This window comes from Meleagris gallopavo, chromosome 2, assembly GCF_905368555.1.
Source record: "Meleagris gallopavo chromosome 2, MGAL_WU_HG_1.1, whole genome shotgun sequence".
Classification (NCBI taxonomy): Eukaryota; Metazoa; Chordata; class Aves; order Galliformes; family Phasianidae; genus Meleagris; species Meleagris gallopavo.
The window spans coordinates 23,343,089-23,358,138 of record NC_139405.1 but is presented as its reverse complement, the minus strand read 5'-3'; the positions used below and the strand labels follow the sequence as shown (position 1 = coordinate 23,358,138).

At 36.3% G+C, this 15,050-nt stretch overlaps 1 protein-coding gene across 1 annotated transcript in view; it reads right to left on the bottom strand.

Moving 5' to 3' along the window:
* Window positions 1-15,050, bottom strand: part of MTA3 (metastasis associated 1 family member 3) — a 591,413-nt gene that overhangs the window by 566,143 nt on the left and 10,220 nt on the right. Inside the window, exon 4 of the mRNA XM_085219339.1 lies at window positions 4,728-4,854. Coding sequence (XP_085075465.1) covers window positions 4,728-4,854 — 127 coding nt within the window. The remainder of the gene's footprint in view (window positions 1-4,727; window positions 4,855-15,050) is intronic.

Sequence of the window (15,050 nt, the reverse complement as noted above, 5' to 3'; positions counted from 1 at the left end):
CAATATTTTTTTCTTATACTCTGTTATTAGTATTGGCTATTGACCACAACTGAGAACAAGACAAAAGTACAGTCTAGACCAGAATCTTATCAGTGTAAGAATTCTCCAAATTCTACTGCCAAAGGAAAAAAAAAAAAATAAATAAACAACACAACAAAACTAACAGGCATCAGACATACTGCAAAAGCCACCCTGCTCTAAATAAACTCAATCCAGGAAGGAAGAACTCCTTAGCAATCCAAATGACCAAGTACATACCTATTCAAAGTAGATTCACTCATTTTATCTAGTCTGACTTACATTAGAAAATAAAAAAGATTGAAAGCTCTTGTAAATTATCTAAACTTTGTAGCTTATGTATTCTTACCCATTTGTCTGCTGAAAGCTTCTTGCTTGCAGAGAAAGACAACATCCTAAGATAATACCACCAATTCCTAGCATACCATACCTTAAAAAGTCACAATGCTACCATAAAATGACCTGTTCCATCCTACCAATTACCTGTCTTTGAGCTTCTGACTATTTGGTGAGTACTACACAAAGGAATTGTGAGGAAAAAAAAGCATTATTCTATTCCTGCATAGTTTAAAGTAGTAATACTAGGGTGAGGTCTGGCAAGATCATAAAGAAGACAAGCTCAGTATAATGAAAGTTTTATGATTCATTATGCATCAAAGCTAAGGCAAGTGAGAGTTTATTTAAAAGAAAATCCAAAAACTAACCTCAAATCTGAAACACAGACTTGTTAGATAGCTAGTAAAACTTAGCTAGTAGCAAGCAAAAATAATGAAATGGTAAAGTGAATCCTGATGGCTAAATAAGTTTAAACACAGATTATATGAAGCATTAAATTCAAAAGAAAGAACAAATAATCTAAGAAATTGATGCAGTCTTTTACAAGAATTGCCTACTAACTCTTGAAACCTCAATGAAAAGTGAAAATACAAAGACCAAGATAATAAGTGCATCTTCCCAAAGAGATTTTTTTTTGTGAATTGTTATACAAATAGTTGGCAGATCCTTTTCACCACATGCTGAGTTACATGATGCACTTCATAACATCAACCAACAATCTCACCATGATGACAACTTTTAAATAATTTTTTCCCTGTGCCTTATCATGACTTTCCAAAATGCAATATTTAGTAATGCTAAATCTCTGCAAATCAAAGCTAAAATACACAGCACTTTGGCTCAACTCAGTCCCTTGCTGGGACCTGACACTGCTTAGATGAACTATCTGCACCATGAATTATGCATGAATTCACTATGTGATGTGTATACATACTCAATGAAGGAAAGGGCTCAGTGAACCCACAGCAGTATAACACCATTGTAAAATTTGGAGATTACAGAGCACGGCAAAACTGCGTTTGTAATAAGCAAGAATTGGGAAGGAAGGAAGTAATTTATCACTGGAAGAGTGTTACTAATCTTATACATTTGAGGAAGGAGAGGAAGGATTAGTTTCACTTGTAACTTGACAGGTAGGAACAAAGCTATCAAGCCCTAGAAACCCAAATGAGAACATCTTGACACTGTCCTTCACTGCATACAATCATTTCAGAAATCAGTGCAATTATACATTCTTCAACACATTCCACCACATCAACACTGAGGCCACAAGACAACACTGCCACATCTGTTTTGTCCTGTGTGAAGCCAGGAGTTGGAATCAAGTATCCTTTTGGTTCCCTTCTTATTTAAGATATTTTATTATTCTTGTATCTGTCTGTGCATATTTTCTAAATCTGTTTTTTTTAGAGCCACAATGTATACCACTTCCTAAAGTTATTAGGATGTGAGTGAGCATCACCTAACATAAAACACAAAAGAGATTAACATTAAAAAAAAAAAATTATGTTTATATCAAAATGAATTATATTTAAAGAAAGTTATGTGTAATGTGTGTTGCAAAATACAAAGTATGGGAATATGGATTGAAACTGTATTACAAGATTTTAAAAGCAAACAAATCACATCAGAATTATTCAACACAACTTTACAGGTCATACAACTTCAGAATTATTTGTACAACAAAGAAGTTCAATCTGCTATAAACTTAAAGCACATTAATTTTAAAGTGGTATCACCAAGTATGCAAAAGAGACGTGTTTTTAATTATGAATTAGAATAAAATTAGTCATGGGTGGGTTTCTTCAGAGGGAAGGATGGAAGGGAAACAATGTCATTTTCTCTGCCATTTGGGTTAAAGTTAAAATGATTTTATTGCCTTAAATTACACACAGAAAGAGAATTTTTTTTTCTTTGCTGAAGATGCCAGTAAAAGTTCAAGATCTGTAGTTACCAAGAGCAACTGCAGATAATTCAGCCTCCTCTATTGCTTTTAGCTCTCTCCTCTTCCTTCTGAAGTGATTGAAGTGATTGAACTTGCCTTCTTACTCTTGAGAGAATTTAATCTCCTTTCTCCATTCCATTCTATCATACTATTTATTCTCTTATAAAAACTACAGACTGTGAAAACTAATCAAAGTCCACAGGATAGAGCTACTGAGTGTGTGACTTTTAGTGTGTGCGCCTTTCCACATGGAGAATATTGGTTTGGTGGACTAGTGACAGCAACAAATATCCTTTGCTGTGACTTCAGCAAAGCCTACAGCATGTTCTATATTAGCTTTTAACCAGACCAGTAACATACAGGGTAGATAAGCAGACAATAAGGTTGGAAGAAAACTTAGCTGGCCTATCAGGCTAAAAAGGTTGCAATGAGTGGTTCAAAGTCCAACCAGCAGCTGATTACTGGTGGTTCCTCCCAGGGGCTAATACAAAGGCCAGCAGTTTCACATCTTAAGAGTAATCATTCACACACTCTTAAGGAAACAGACAGATCCTACTGCTGTCTTCAACTACCTAAGTTGAAGTTTACCTGAAGAAGTAAATAAGAGAGAGAGATTATTTTCAGGGAAGCACAGTGACAGAACAAGAAGCAATGGAAGTTCCAAAAATGGTAGTCCCAATTAGATGTCAGGAAAGACCGAAACAGACATCCAGAGACTTTCGCAATCTCCATCCTTGGGTACATTCAAAACTCAACCAGTCAAAGCCACAAAAAACCTGATATAAGTTGATCCTGCTTTCAGCAGGAGTCTGGAATAGATGACCTTAGAGACGTCTCTTCAAAAGCATATTATTCCACAGCTCTAAAACCTTTTTTGAAATATTGTTGGGAAAAAGGTGCAGGGGCACCCTTCACAATATTTCAATCCTCACTTTATAGGAAAAGATCACAAATAAAATTTACATAAGCAATCAAGAAGAGCTGAGTTTGTGAATGTTCAGAAGTTAATATGCTCTATAAGATCTATTTTGTAGGAGAGGTGTTTGTTAAAAATTCATTGAACTACATACAACTTGTTCCATAACGCATCTGTTAAAGGTCTTATTAGCAAACAACAGTATAGCACTACAGCATTTAAACGTTTTGAAAAGTTATTCAAGTCATGCCACTGTATTTGCCCACTGTGCAATGCTGCACGTACCATGAATTCATGTGCTTTTATGGACTCTTTGTGAAGTGTGTACTGAAGAATCTCTTCTTCCTCCCTGAGTTGTGAGGTAAGAAGACACTTAAAATATTGCTTCTCTATAATCTTCTCTCTGGATAGAGAATACCTTATTTCAATATTTAAATGTCAAAGTGAAAGAAACTGTGCAGGACTACTATCTCTGTGCTGTATTTGGGAAAGCAGAGATTTGACATCTAAATGACTTTCTCCAAGACAGAGAACAAGGGGATGAATCAAGCACAGGAAATTAATAAAAAATTCCCAACTTACAGTTTTTATTTTGGCAGCAAGAAAGATAAGAATGTTTGAGAAAGTACATATGGACATACAAATATTCTCTCTAACTGGAGCGTATAACTACATTTTTTTTTCCTAGCTGAAGAAAATGGTCTGAAATGGCTGAAGGGAGATGGATGTTCTGTCTAAAAATCCCTTCAGAATGCAAACTTGTATGAATTCTTGTTTTACACTTACCACACTCCTTTTCCATTATGCTCCTGATTACTCTCTTCTATTTCCAGATACATTCCCCTCTTCCACTCCCCTCTCTCCCCCCCAGAAACCCCAAAAACTGTTCGACTCCTAAATAAAAAATGACTTGAGCACTTAGAATATTTACAGAAAGACATTCAAAACAAAACTTTTTTTTTTTTTTTTAGCTTTATCATGCCTCTTCTTATGATAGCATCACATCTAAAACAATACTTGAAATGCTTCTGCAACATTTAGCCAAACTCAATCATTACATTTTTCCATTTACTAAAGTCAGTTGAGGTAATTTTATTTTAGTGTGTGCAGAACTACAATGCAGATCTGACCACTGAGTCACTGTTCCTTTCTAAACCCATCTGTGGTTTCACTGGGCAAACAAAATGGTCATATTTCCTTTGGACAGCAGAAGAAGAATCAAGAATACCCTTCCAAAGTAGGCACAGTCTCACTTCGTACAACATGATCACTTGATGTTTAATTTGCAAGCTAGAGCTCTATCTATGACTCTGTCCCTTGCAAGGCTCAAATGCGAAGAGACAAAAGGCAATACTGAGGGTGGTACCAAATCAATTCATGGCTCTACCTGGCACAACTCAGCTGTAAGCAATCACTCCCTTTTGTAAGATAAAGGCTGAAGTGTTCAAATGGTTGGGCTACTGGCAGGCAAACCGCTCAACAGAATACAGATAAGCAATATTTAATTCTTACCTGATGTGAGTTGCCGGAAGAGACTCATACTGGCGAGAAAGGAAGAGCTCTCTGTGTTTCAGCTGATGTTTCTGTTTATCAGTCAAGTCAACCTCAATTGTAGTTTCAGACTCTTCTTCAACTTCTTCTGCAGAGAAGCAGAGCGTAGGTCGAAATTAACTCTGTTACATAATACACTTACAGCCATTTAACTTGACATTTCCCCCACCCCTCAGCAACTTCCTTACTATTTAAAAGAAAAGATGAGTTCAACAAGACTAGTTTATGTAAGTTGACAGAATATTAAGTATTTTTAATTCCATACCTTCTACTTATGCCCTTTACAAATTCCTCTCCTACTGTACTACGCACTGATGTCTTTCATACAGCTGTAAGAACAATCCTAACAAATTAAATTACTCATTCTTCATCTTCTTCCACCTTTTTTTCCTCTAGGTATGTTTCCCCCTTGCAGTAACATTCTGTTACTGATACTCATATTACTACAATTTTTACAAGGGTCCTGGGGAAAAGTACTTCATGAAACAGATATTTACTAAATGTAACATATTGGCAAATCACAGTCTGGGAAAACTGCCTTCCATTATGTTAACCTTAATAAAGACTAACAGCAAATATAATTTATTTGCACATTTACACAAGATTTGAAAATATTCCTCTTTCAAGCAATGCAGCACTATTTTGTCTAGAGGAAGATAAAACCCAGCAAGTCTTACGATATATTTTTGAGGGATTTTTGCAGTTGAAATCTATCTTTTATAGTTGTTCTAATCTGAAATTGTCCAATATTACACTGAATATGATAAAACCAAAGGGGAAAAAAAAAACACTCTCGTTTTAAAGTTTTAAACCATCTGTAATATGCTAACACAGAGGAATAATTAAAAGCAGACACTAGAAAGTGTCCCACAATGTTCACAGCAGTTGCTAATATACTATATGGACGAACACACCCTCCAAAATGCTATGTGGGGAGCTTTAAGGCTGAAATATGTCTTCTGAGAGGGACATGCAGAACTCCTACTCTAACTTCCCAGAAAGGACATAGTCTTGGAAACGCAGCATACAAAAAAACACAGACATTTGAATAACTTCTCAAAAGATTTAGCATTTTTCTACCTGCTGTATTATCCATCAGCTGCAAAACCAAATGTATTAAGACAGTATGTCTTAGGAAATTAAACAATGAAACCTCAGCCTTAGCTAGTATTTCATAGAGCAACCTTAGAACAAATCACCTCACCTGCTCTTCAGAAGAAACACTTTCTCGAATAACCTACATGCTACCTCAAAACAAAGCCTGCCTGTATCCTCATGGCAATCTGGTTCTATCCAAATGCAACACTACTATAGGGCTTTTTTTGTTTGTTTCTTTAAATCGTGACTTCCCACAAAAGTGATTAAACAGCATGAAGAATTCTTCAAATTGAGTTCCATCCACCATAAATCCATTTGGCTTGTAGGAACCCATTCACCTACCCTGTTCTGGCATGCAGTGTAGGGACAGTTTCAGCAAAAGCAAAGCCTGACAGTCTCACCTAACAGATCTACAAGTGCAACTCATACCACAACTCACTTCAGAGTTATCTCAAAATCTGTCATATTGACTATAAATAAAGCTTAGAAATCCCATGCAAATGCAAAGCATTATCAAATCAAGCAAGTAAATAAAGAAAAATATAGGTACTAATGTGAAAAGGTTTATGTTTCAAGCAAAAAATAACTATGATTTCTTTCTACAATAAATGACTATTGTTGGCTATATTTGTATTTCAAAGTTCAAGCACTAATATTTCTTAAAATATCCAGGTGTGCCAGTGTTTAGTTTTTTGAGATTATGGTTGTGAGGTTGTTTTTTTTTTTTTCCCACTGTTGGTTCTTCATTTGTTTATTTCAGTATATGCACTACTTGTAATATTTCAGAGGTCCAAAGTTCGCATTTGACTATTTCCTCTCCTTCTTAAAAAATATCAAAAGCACAAAGTAATCCAGTATTATAACCATCTGAAAACTAATGACAATAAACAGTCCATTAGAAAGCAATTTAGACAATTAAATACAGGCACCCACAGCCATTTCAGATTGACATATCCAAAATATCTCACAACATGCATGGTACAAAACACAGGAGAACATATGCCAGTTTGAAGTGGCAGCATTTGAAGTGGCAGCACAAAGCCAGGAATGATATCAAAGAGAGTTTAAAATTGCTTTTCAGATACCTACGCTGAAGTAACATAATAACTACCTTAAAGAGAAACTTTAAGAAATAAAATTGTGTACTCATGCTACATAAGGCTAGACTGTGTTGATCCAAGAGCCTGTAGCTGAAATAAAATCTTAGATGGAGCTTTTAAAATATTCCAAGCCCAAACATGAAGAAAAAACGAACAAACAAACAAAAAAAAAAGATGCGGAGTTTCATTTTTTGTCATGCTCATGAAAATCTGAGAAGCTCCAAAAGCAGGACAAGTAGCAGCCAGACATTCTAGACACTGCCAAGTTCCACCTCTTACTACAGCGTAATTTATCACCACAATTATTTTACAAATCTCTTGTAATAATAATGAAAAAGTGAACACTGGACAGCAGAGTGAGAAAACTGAATATTTAACCAATACACTCGATAGCAACGAACGCAAAGTATTCTGCAACTGAACCTTTAGACAATTGCTTTCAAAGCAGAGTTTTTTTTATTTGTTTGTTTTCACACAGATCAGCCCCTAATGCCTATTAGAAGAAAATCAGTAAAGACATTTCAGAATTTTTAAAGCTTTCTTCATCTTTCTGTCTTGTGTTTGCAGTGCCTGTGAAACTTTATTTACCATCCAAGGAGAAGTTATTCTTGTCAAGAAGAGTAAAATGGAAGGTACCTACAGGAAATCATGAAGTGGCACTGAAGTTGAGCATACTTTCAGTGCTAAGTAAGAGAGCTGAAGAAGGCTCAAAGTGAACAAACACTTTAATGGAAAACGATGACAATGACATACACAGGCCTCATCATTCTGAGAGAAAAACAAATTGTTTTCTCTCTGAAGCTGTTCAGCTGAAAAAAAAAAATATATATATATATATATATATGTATATATATAGTCTTAGGTATGACTACAAATACCGACCAATACAGTCAGATCTTGAAAATGACATAACCCCCTTCAGTTCTTGGGCGAAACTGAAGTACTGTTTTACAGTTCTTTATCTGGTCTACAAGAAAAAAATCATTTAAAAGAAAAATCTTTAAGAGCAAGAGCAGGGATATCTAGTGAACTTTTAAGGTTGTAGGACTATTTATTATACATGGGCTATTTATTATACATTTACTTTGATCCAGTATACTAGAGTGATCTGGTGACACTTCCCCTGACAGACATGCCCTTCCTCTCTTCCTATCTAACATTAATTAAGACTGAAGAGACTCAAATAACCAATGTATACTCTGAAGAATCTCTAATCACAGAATCATAGCGGTTGGAAAGGACCTCTAAAGATCATCTAGTCCAAAGCTCTGGATCCTCAAACATTTTTCATTCGCTCAACTTAAATGCATGTGCTTTTCCATTGCTCTACTTAAATAAAATAAAACGTGAACAGTTCTTTTTTCTTCTTCTATTTAAGTTATGCGGTACATCATTACAAAACAGTGTTCTTGGTAAACTTTAGAAGACACTTTTCCGTGCCACCTAATCTCTGTAGGTGTCTTTGTTTGTAGTTAGCGTGCTGACTCAAGCTTGATACAAGAAGAACTGCTTGTTTTTACAACTAAAATCAAACCAAATTGAGGGCAAGCCTCTAGAAACACACAACAAACATTTAATATAAAATGTTTAAAAATAATGACTTAAGATTCTGAAAGATACCTGAGAAGGTTTAAATGCAAGTAAAATGTTCCATGGTTAAAAATCAACTTGAAAACGTTACTTTCATCTAACCTATCACTCCTTCTAACCTAAGATAAAACGTGCCCACCATACACTCCACTTGTCTACTAAAACAGAAAATAAGACATGAGATTGAACACTGGAGGTTATCATCAGGAGCAAGTCTTTAGTTGTAAGAAGTTCTCCTTCTTTTGCCAGCAAACTGCTGTTTGTTTCAGCTAGAGATTAACTGGACCACAGAACAACGGGAACACAAATAATTCAGGCTGTCAGGGCTTCAGGACATCTCCAGTGCAAACTTCTCCACAGAGTGGGCACAGACTGTGAGGTCAGCCAGGATACTCAGCAGAGACCACAAAGCCTCTTTGGCAACCTGCTCATGGCGTAAAAGCTTTTCCTTGTATTGAATCTGATCTGCTCCTTTTTTCAATTTTGTTACTGCAAAGAGTCCAACTTCATCTTCCCTATAACCTCCTCACACATACTAGCAGAGCACTTTTTCTTCAGGTGGAAGAAGCTCAATTTCCTTAGTCTCTCCTGCCAGGGAAAGTGTTCCAGTCTCCTCTCCATCACTGCGGTGGCTTCTGCTGAACTTCCTCCAATAGATCATTAACTTCCCTGTGCCAGGAACCTAAAATTGGGTGCACTGGAGTGCTGAGTTATCACAGGGTATAGCCACTTCTAGCCACTTCCCTCCATCTACTGGCTATGTGCCTGGCAATACAGTCTAGAGAACTGGTATGCCTCCTGTATTGCAAGTGCCTGGTTGTCTGCTGGCGCTCCAGCGCCTCTCCTGCAGAGCTGCTATCTCCAGACCTTCCATCTCCATCCCATATTGCAATCAGAGGCTCTTCCTTCCTTCCCACGAGCCACACTTGGCATTAACAATCAGTTTAAGCAATTTATAGTGTTATAACAGTTTCACCAAGTTTAACATACTTTTAAAATTGCATTAGATCAGCGTAAAATTCAGTTCAAAGAGTGCCATTCAGTTTGACAGCTTCCAAACTTCTGTGATTTCCTATACATCTTTTTCTCTGAGCATAAACTGTACTATATGCACGGTGTAAGTAGAGCTAAATCTATATACATGGTAGGTATCACCACCATATTTTAAAACCTACAGATAAAAGGCTGAGAATGCTGAGCAGCAGCAAATTTACTGCACATATCAGATAGCAGTGTGTAAGTCTCAAGCTTAGCCGGTTGCAGCAAGAGCATCAAGCGTGCATTTGGCAGTTGGACACTGCAATAAAAAGGAATTATAAATATAGAGTTGAGAGAATAGAGAGTAGATCTGTTTGCTGTCAAAATGAATACAAAAGGCAAACATTAAGACTAACTTTATGAACAAGACTATTCCTACTGTGAATGAAGTGCTCTCTTAAGTGAGCAGTTGGCCAATTCGCTCAGTCTGCATAAGGTTTCTTGTCACATGCTGTGCTGTACTAACTTGGTTGTGATATTTAGCCCCCTAGTGCTGCAATGAAGCAGTTTAATCAACTTTGGGAGCTAGACGATGCACGGTTATACAGTCAGTTTGACTGAGAAACAGTTTACCAAAGCTGAATTAATCAGCTCTACTTACACCATGCCTGTTAGTACAGTCCTCAGACTGTATGTGGCATCTACTTGGTATTTAGCTGCTACTGTCAGATAGGATTAGAAATCTGAAACACAACTTGTGTTTCACTCACTTGGATTATGAGTCATTTTGATAGTATATACTACCACCTCATGTGTGCATCTGAGCAATTTAGCAGGTAGGAAAAAAAAAAAAAAAACAACTGGTTGGTTGTGCTTATAAGGAGCAGGTGTACTTTTTATTCCTGCTGGATAGCACAGATACATATACTCACTGCCTGTACGGGGTTTTCCATTTTTCTTACACAATGAATCAAGTGATCCTCCCACACAACGATATCATCGCTTTTCTAAAGGAGGTCAGAAATAATTGCATTCCACAACCATTAAGAACTAGGATGCCACACCTACTCCCCATAGAAAAATATTTCTAAAACCAAGGACAGGACAAGGTTGTTTCAGTATTTCTAAGTGGTATGTTATATAGTAACTACAGTAGCAATCCCAGGATTACAGTCACACAACTTGTAACTGTTTCATGCTTATTTTAAGTCTGTAGCATAACGAAAACCATGGCAATTCTCATTAGTAGAAAACTCCCCATTCCTAAACTTGATGGAGATTTTTGAGAGCAAGGACCTTGTCGGTGGAAGACAGAGAAGGATTACCTTTACAAGTGGCATGAATCACAAGTGCTACATGAAGAAATATATAATGATAAGTTAAATGCTAAATGAATAAGTGCAAGAGTAAGCATGCTGTGGTTTAACAGCACTATTCAGTGATGCAAAATAGTTTATGACAACACCTCAAAAAGGAAGGGTTTCAAAGAAGTATGAAAATGGTAATATGCAGGCAGTGATGAAATAGAGCTGGCAATACTGTATCAAAAAACCTAAAGGTAGACTTTTTAATCCTCTCCCCCTCGACCTGGTTTCTGTTTCATTTATTCAAATAGTAACTACTTCAAAAGAGGAAAATATGCTGTTACAGAAATCAAAGTGTTTTGTCATGAGTACACCTTTATAAACTGCAGCAACCTGTTGCAGCATGTCCTGCACATCGCGTTCCCTTTAGCAGTTCCTTAGAAAACAGCCTACTCAAAATTGTGCCATGGACAAAGCTACATACATTATGGTTAATATTTCCAATATCCATTTACTGGATCAGGCTCATCAGCTGAATCAGAGGCCAATTAGTAAATATTTTGAAGTGTAAATACCTTCCTGCCTAGCCTTAGACGTAAGTGAAAAGTTTTTGTTCTACCTTGATATCCAGGCTGGCAAACTACCCACAGAGCAGAATTGCATGCAGGCAATTTGACATTGTTCAAGAAAAACAAAAATATGAATCCAGCATCTGGCTCAACCAGATCATCTTTTCAACCCAATCATTCCTTCAGAGCAGCACAAACACTATACAAATCTTTTGGTACCAAAGTAGTCATGGGACACGTAAGAAATCTTCACCTTTATAACTAATTATTAGAAATTGAATGGGAGAAATCTGTATCTTACATTTCCATGAGACTGATCCTATTAGCAATTTTTCCCATCAGTTAGATTTTAACTTTTCTACACAAACCACCTGCTCATAAGACCGTTTCAGATGGCCTTTCCTTTAGAAATAGCTAAAGTATGCCTGATTGAACCAGTTACAAAGTGGTAGAATTGTCTCTCCTTAATAAAATGCAGTGTAAATATTTAAAAAACACGTATCACATAGAGATCTAGTAGCAACAAAAACCTTTAAGTGTTCCGTAAGAACCAACCCGGAGTCTGCATTTAAGATCTATACAAGTGTTTGCTTTTATGAAGTTAGGATAATAACCACAGAGTTTCAGAGATATAAACTGTTTTTCTAACAGCTGATTTATATCCGCAGTAGCAGGTATAAACAGCTTTTCAAAATTTGTTGGCAAAGGAAAGGCACAGATTGTAGAAGCACTTTCCTCCCCCTACTCAGGATGGCATATGATTCTGCTTATAAAACACAAATTATTTATCTTCTACACTGCCTCCTTCCAGAAGGGCTGAATTTTTGTTTGACTTTTCAGGGAGGAAAGAAAGAATAGCAAAAAGTAAAAATAAAATAAAGGAAAGAAAAGGATTTGTATATCCAGTTCCTGAGTAAGGTTAATTAAGACACATTAAAGTTCCGTGTTTAGGAATTTCAAATTAGAATAACATTACGCAAGGTAACATCCATTCTATGCCAACATGGTAAGAAAACTTTTGTTTATAGATTTGATGAGATGAGCAGGAAGAGTTGTTCATTCACTTTGATAGCCTTAGTCTTGAAATTTAATTTTTTTCCATCTTCAACCATGTTAGAGCTTTATCTTCTTGGGTTTGTTCTTCCCTTGATGCATGTATAGAGATTTTAAGATTCTAATTAATGAGAACTGTATATATGATCTGGGAAATGTATAAAGAAATAAGAAAATATATGACTTAAAAAAAAAAAAACAGTAAAACCTTTAGTTATGATGCCAGTTGTGTGAGGAAATCAGTGTAGAAATAAACATCGCATTGTATTAGCTAGTCAAATTTTCAATATATGTGACATGATTTTTTTCTTTTTTTAAATAAGCTGAAATAAAAGGTCAAAAAAAAAAGTCTTTCTACTACTCATAGCATTTTTAATTTTTGTACACAACACATTCAAATACCATGTTTGCTATAGTACCAAGTAAAAATATCAAAAATAATCATTTCTACTCTTCATACATGTTGAATATTCAGTATTTTGATCCTTGACTTTGTCTCTCATTAAAAAAAAAAAAAAAAAGTCTGAAAACAGAATAAGAGGGAAGAGTGCTGCGGAAGTATATGAAGCTAGTCACCCCTTGAAGGCAAAAATACAGAAGCTGTCCATTTGTCATAGCCCTTTTTCTTTATCATACTTGGCCTCTTGAAGCCTTACAAAGAACAAAGCATCAGTATTTTAATCTTCAAGGCAGCAACAAAGGAACTGTCAAACAGCACAGGGCCACAGTGACCTGTAGGACCAGAGCACAGATCACCGACCCTGCCAACACTGCATTTCTGCACTGATTTAAGCCAAAACAAGGGTGCACTTTTAATACAGGAAGCTGCAAAAAGTCACCATCTTCAGTATTGTACATTCTTCACAATCTCTAATGGAAACAAGAACTGAAATGAAAATTTAAGTCCATCACTTGGCACACCAAAATGGGAAGACAGCTAACTTAGTTTTTGATAGATGCTTAACCTGTTGTACGAGTAGAAAAACACATGTATTTACATAACCTCCGGATGTATGCATACATAGCACTTTATGCATAGCCCATCAACTATGCAATCTGCACCAAGACGATAAATCTGCAAACAAGTTTTGGATTCAGACAGCCTGCGACAGCCAAAATGAACTACTCAGCTCTCCAAAGTCTTTTAAGAATTTCATAACATAAAGCAGGCTTTTACTGGTAAAACTGCACTTTTCACCAGTCAAACTTGTTTTGCTCATGGGTGTGATACATTCCACATTAGAATAAAACATCTCTCTGCCAGGATCCTCACAGAAGCACTTGTGTAGCACATATGAACAGGTTCACACAACAAAGCTTCCCCTGTGAAGAAAGGGCTACAAACAGTGAGGGGGGAAAACAGAGTATCCATCAGACAGGCAAATCACGTCTCTAAACAGCACATCTATTCCAGACACCCACTCTGCCACTCCATGCGATCCAGGGCACATCAAACTCAGCATACAAGGTTGAGAATATGAGCCCATATCCTGTTATTCATGGAGGCTACATTTAACCAAAAATAAATAAATAAATAAATAAATAAAGCGTAAAGGCAAACCTCTACATATAGTCACAGTATATAATCACTCTACATTTGAATCTCATCTGCTACCTCTACCTTTTCTGTAATACCTCACACCAAACTACTCAGTGTTGCACAAATTTATCTGTCAGCTTGGGTAGCAAACACCACGTCCTTTCTCACACAGTGCTCTGTCCAAGCTAATAAGCCCTGTCTCTATCATCCTGTGTGAATTTAAAGGCATGCATAAGTATTACTGAGGACAGCTATCACAGACTTCATTTCACTGCACAATGTAGGCATATGCAAGAATTACTGCTGGGAAGCCTTTAAACCACCAGACCTCACCCATGATTCATACACCTAATTGCCACTGTCAGATGGGAAAAAAGTCATTCTATATTACTAGTGAGTTTACATCACTTGGATTTGTAAGTAATACACTACTGATTCAAATAGATGATCAGAGAACTCTTTGAAGATGTAAAATGCATTCCTAATTGGAGCTTTAAAGATACAGATAACCTAGCAACGTGGGATTTTTTAGACTAAAATTTATGCCTTGAGTGCTTTTTCTTACAGAGGAAAAGATGGAAACAGTGTAGATTTCCACAATCTTGAATGTTTCTAGGAGATGTGAAAGACTCATTACCTTTGGGAGACAAACAATTATGATCAATAATATCAATTTAAAATAACTATATTTTGTAGGTCATCAAGAAAACAGTGTAGGATCACACCTTGGCCTGCAACATTGACAAACATTAAGGTGGTAAAAAGAAGTTAACATCTGAGAGATGACATTCGCAAATCAAAGAAAAAGCAAAAATATTAAGTATGGCAATACTGATGCACATTTTTAAGCTTGACCAAATGGGAACAAATCCCAAAAAACACTGGGAAGTAGAGAATGCACAATGCTTAGACTGTTCTCTGTGAACCCTGCCTCCCTTCCAACAACTCAAACATGAAGAATTTATTTTGTGGGTAGAGCTAAAAAAGTACCTCCTTCTTTTGTGACCAAGTGAGCCACTCCCTACAGAATAAATGACTTCAGTAAACAAGGA